The 5,401-nt window shown below is 32.0% G+C and overlaps 1 protein-coding gene across 1 annotated transcript; it reads right to left on the bottom strand.

Moving 5' to 3' along the window:
• Positions 1 to 3,221: 3,221 nt before the first annotated feature.
• LOC134721882 (bifunctional polynucleotide phosphatase/kinase-like) lies at positions 3,222 to 5,295 on the bottom strand. The gene has a single exon (XM_063585149.1). The coding sequence runs from the start codon at positions 5,293 to 5,295 to the stop codon at positions 3,433 to 3,435; it is 1,863 nt and encodes a 620-aa protein (XP_063441219.1). The 3' UTR covers positions 3,222 to 3,432.
• Between the last annotated feature and the right edge of the window lie 106 nt (positions 5,296 to 5,401).

A 5,401-nucleotide genomic window follows, 5' to 3' on the forward strand; every position in this document is an offset into this window, starting at 1 on the left:
GACTTTTAGTTATCTTATTACTCAAAAAAAGAAAGAAATTAACATACACAGAAAATCTCAACTTTTTTTCAAGTAGGTACTGTACCATGAAAATGAGGTCAAGGACATATTACAAACGAGAACTTTGTTACATAAGGCATCTATATACAAAGTATGGAGCATATAGGTCTTTCACTTACAAATATAAAGTTTTTAAAAGTTAGATTACACCACTGCCAGATTGCAATCCCTATGTTGAGCTTTCTGTAACATAAGTCAGTAAGATATATATGACCTAAGAAAACTAATGGGCAAATGAGGAGGTTCCCTGCAGAAGGCTATTTGTGATAGGCATATAAAAATATGGATGGGTTAAATTTTGCGCTTGTCCCAAATCAGGAGCCTCTAGCCTTTATAAGTCTTGATGATTTTTAATTTTAGTTTCTTGTGTATAATTCGCAGTTTAGTATGACATCCATTATCACTGTACTAGTATACATATTTTTTTAAGGGGCCAGCTGAAGGACGCCTACGGCTGCAGGAGTTACTTGCTACATTGAAGACCCATTGGTGGTCTTCGGCTGTTGTCTGCTCTATGGTCGGATTGTTGTCGCTTTGACACACTCCCCATTTCCTTTCTCAATTTTTTTAAAGTAGTTTTTCCTGATCTTTAATTTAACTTTTATCAGTAGATTAAATAAGCATACATAAAAGAACCTTCATTAGAAGTAAGGATATCCCACTTGAACCAAGGACACACAGGAAAATGTGGACATTGAAAAGATACCTTATCCTATTCCCAGTATCTAACTTTCTTCTTAAATTGATCCAATGTTTGAATAAGAGTACAGGGTCAGTGGTCAATTCAGGGAGAGCACAGAGGGCAAAAGAAAAAAACCTTCATTAGAAGTAAGGATAACCCACTTGAACCAAGGACACACAAGAAAATGTGGACATTGAAATGATATCCTATCCACTTCCCAGTATCTAACTTTCTTCTTAAATTGATCCAATGATCAGTGGTCAAATCAGGGGGAGCACAGAGGGCATATATGCCTCCCTTTCTGATTAGCCAAAAAATATATATCATGTTTTTCATTATTTATAATTTTTTGCATATAATTGTATTTTTCCCCTGTTTTATGGAATAAAGCCACCAATTTTTCCTCCCCCTGATGTTCAACAGTTGAAAATGTGATCAAAAGGAATAAAAGACCAATTAGATGGAGGGACAGTAAAAATATTTGCCACAATTAATTTCATTGCAGAGGGTAAAACATCTGTTCCTCCTGTGATAATTTTTTAAGTCAATACAATCAATATTAACAACACCTGTTAGGAATTTGATGTACAGTAGTTGTTGTTTGTTTATGTAACTTCTATGTGTTTCTCGTTTTTTGGTTTTTTTTATATAAATAAGACCTTTGGTTTTCCCATTCAGGCCATTTGAATGGTTTTACACTAGTAATTTTGGGACCCTTTATAGCTTGTTCTTCAGCATACATGTACCTTGACCTATAATGGTTTACTTTTATAAATTGTTATTTGGATGGAGAGTTGTCTCATTGGCACTCATACCACATCTTCCTATATCTATAACACAAAGCTGGTTTCATATTTTCTTTAATAAACAATTTTTGCTGAACGATAAGATTTCATTTATGCTCAATATACATTAACACATAAGCAATCAGTAAAGAACAAAATGGATTTCAAATGAACATTTCCTTGTGTCAAATTAAGGCATCATGATCATGATAATGACTATATACAACAAATAAGTACTTTTAAATAACTTGTATGAATTTAGTTCATCCTCAATTTGATTAGATAGATCTAAAATGCAAGTAAGCAGTATAGTTAAAATCCTATGCAACTTACTTTAAACTTTTGAATCCTTAACATTGGTGATGTTGATGTAACAAATGATTATGTGATTATTTCCTTATTTGAACCTCATTTAATATTTTTTCTTAGAATATTTATCAAAACTTCTCTAAACTCAATTATCAATTTGTGTATTTATTTATGTTTATAATGGTAAATGTTGGTGTGAACCGGCACTATTTCTGGAATGCTAAATATAAATAATGCAATCAGAATTCATTAACATCAAGTTCTATTAAATTTGAAAAAAATTGTACCATGATAGCATCATGTTTTCTGTGCAGATACAAAATTCAAAAGTTTATGAGTTTACAGTATGACAATATCATGAATTCTTGGCAAAAAGTAAACTTTTGATAAAAAAAAATCTCAAGTCAAAAACACAAACTTAATCCTGAATATTTTTGTGTATCATGAACACTAACCAGCAGCAGCAAAAGATGCTCTTTTTTTTCTGTATCAACTTTTGAATCTTTTCTCAAAAACCAACAGCTGAGAACATAATAGATATATATATACATGATATATTGGTTTTCATTAAAATAGACTTCAACTAGTTTTTCCAGTTTGTAAAGCATAAAACAAAACACAAAAAAAACATCATAAAAAACATTAAAAATTTGCATAGATATCTTAAGTACAAAACATACAACCTGGAATTGTTGTGCACCATACATTAAAAATCTACATTAAAAATCTACATTCAGAAATTGGGGCATGAAGTAAAACTGTAATTTTTTTTATAAAGAATTACTATTATTGTGATCCCATGAGTTCGATATTAATGTGTGTCCCAAAAGGGGAGGTGAATATATATGTCTTTGTACATGTTGTATGACTTTGTATAGCATTATTCTACATCATAAGTATTGGCATTTTATATATGTATTCTTAAAAGCTTTCTCCAACTGACCAAGAATTTACTTTGAAGAAAGCTAATTTGAAATGCTGTACTCTCAGTTGTGTACAATAAAATCATATATTTGTAGATTTGTTTTGACTTTTTTATGTTCAACTTGATCAATTATAAGTATTTAAAAGCGTATCCTTACCCACATATAATCATTAATGATTTTGTTAAGTACTACAACCTAATGTCATCAAAATAAACTTATAATTCAATATAATATATATATGACAATGTAATATACACCAGCTTACCAGAAAACAATGTTTACCATTCAAACATAAAAAACTATTCCATTACTTTTCCTATTTGATACTAACAAAGCATACATAAACTTGCACCATATGTGTAACTACAACTTTTATGATTGGAGAAGTTCTAAATTCCTGTTTATTATTAATCATGTCTAGATAAAAACAAAAAGATACATAGTTCTATCATATTTCTTGATAACTTTAAATCTAGAACAATTGATATATTCACCATGGCTTCAAATTAAATAAAAACTTTTGAATAAATGACATATTCATCATGACTTCAAATTTAACTAGAAAAAGCCAAGTTTATACATTTTTCCAAAAGACCACTTGCACAAAGATATGAACATTCTCTGACCAGACATTGTCAACAATCAAATTCTTCACACAAACATGACTAAATCACTTTTCAAGAAGGAATTGTTTGTATAACAATTCATGCTTTTTATTATCAAACTTTGGAACAAAGTTAATCTTGACAATTTCTGTATAGCCTTCTTTCATGTTTGGTTCTTTGAACTTTGACTTGAATGCATTCATAATCATAACATTGATAGGTTTGTGTGTTTTATCAGTCAGTTCTCGGAATCTTTCATTATGCATTGCCTGTTGTTGAGTAGCCTTAAAAACAAAACATCTACAAGGAACTCCAGCTTTTTTGGCAACGTCTATATACCTTGCCCTTGATTCTGGATCAGGATTCGTGTTATCTACCATCACACTTTTTCCTTCCTTTAAAGACTTGGCCGTGAGGGAAACACATTTCTGCCAAGTGCCAAGAGTATCACGATTGACATGAACATATCCTTTTGGTTCTAGGTACTTTTTACCAAAGAAGGATTTACCAGAACCTGGATAGCCAGCAAATATAACAACTTCTGGCTGATCTGATACAACCTTTGCTCCGGGAGGATCACATAATGGATCTGTAGATTTCAACTTTCTAGGATCGTATTCAGGTAGATTAAAAGGTGCAGGCTTCTGATTTAGGAAAAACTCCTCTGGTGTGTAAAACTTGATCCCAAGATTCAATGCAAACAATCGATCACTACTGGAGAAATCTTTCTTCCTCTTTGGCTGCCATTTTTCTGGTCTTCCTGCACCATCTCCCACATAAAAACTGTTTTCTTTATCAACCAGTATTTTATCATTTCCCTTTTCTTGTAGATAATAAAACATACCTTGAGCTGGTTTCCTGTACATGCCACCATCAGTGGCTATCAGAATTTGAACTGGTACTCCAAGTTTATCAACCAGTCTTGTAAATTTTGTTTTTAAGTCTTCTAACTTCACTTTTCCTCGTGCCACACCAAGCTGGTTAGTAAAGAAAACAATTTTATAACCATCAGAATGTAACTCTTTCAGTTTCTTTGGAATTTCTGCAAAAAGAATTCTCCAATCTCCAGGATGCTTTGGAAATACATTACCAGACTGTGTCCCTATAATAGTACCATCAATGTCAAATCCTGCTATCTTTGACCTTGAACAAAGGCCTTTTCTTGTATGTATGACTAACTTGTCATATTGATCCCATTTGCTCTCAGTAGCAGGTTCACCTTCCTTTTTCTCACTGAATTTGAAATCTGTTGTATTTTCTTTTGTCTTTTCTTTTTGTACTTTTTCAGTATCAACTTCCTTAGCACCATCTTTTATCTTATCATTTTTCAATTTTTTTAGAAGATTTAACTTTTCCTCAACATCTTTTATGTGTTCTTCGTCAGAAATACTTTCTTTCTTTTCTACTTTTTGTCGTTTTGATGGTGGTGAAATTAACTTTTCTTCCTGATCTGCTGGTCTTTTCTTATCGTTTTTTGATGAACTTATTTCCTCATTTTTGTTGTTTTTAAGTGGTGCTTTCTTCTTTACGTCAACCTTCTGTGGATACAATCCAGTTAGAACATACAGAGTAGAGGTCAATTGGAGTCTGACCTCTCTATCCTTTTCCAATTCAATACCATCAATTGACGAGGAGTTACTTCCCAACTGTTTCACTGTTATATCTTCTGTTTTCCAGTGGGCGGTAATTTCAACCTGGTGTCGAGAACACGACAAATCAATAATTCTGGTATCTTTACTTCTACCGATCACTACTGGTTCCCCATCAGGAAGTGGAATTGGATCATGAGTATTATTGGGACAAATCAGATTACACGAGATAAACATTTTACGCACGTTTTGAAGAGGCTTTAAAGATATTCTGTCCACAAAAAGTTTGGTACTCTGTTTAAACAAGAGACAATTATTCATAAACAGTCTTATAATCATCTATCTAATCATTACATTCTAATCAAGTCCTATCTCAATTAAATCACATAATGGAATGAGTATAGTTATTCATATGACAATGGTATGATACAACTGGATGACTGGT

This window comes from Mytilus trossulus, chromosome 6 (genome assembly GCF_036588685.1).
Source record: "Mytilus trossulus isolate FHL-02 chromosome 6, PNRI_Mtr1.1.1.hap1, whole genome shotgun sequence".
Classification (NCBI taxonomy): Eukaryota; Metazoa; Mollusca; class Bivalvia; order Mytilida; family Mytilidae; genus Mytilus; species Mytilus trossulus.

Coding starts and splice junctions, on each gene's coding strand:
- LOC134721882 (XM_063585149.1), bottom strand. CDS start 5,295: ATGATTATAAGACTGTTTATGAATAATTGTCTCTTGTTTAAACAGAGT.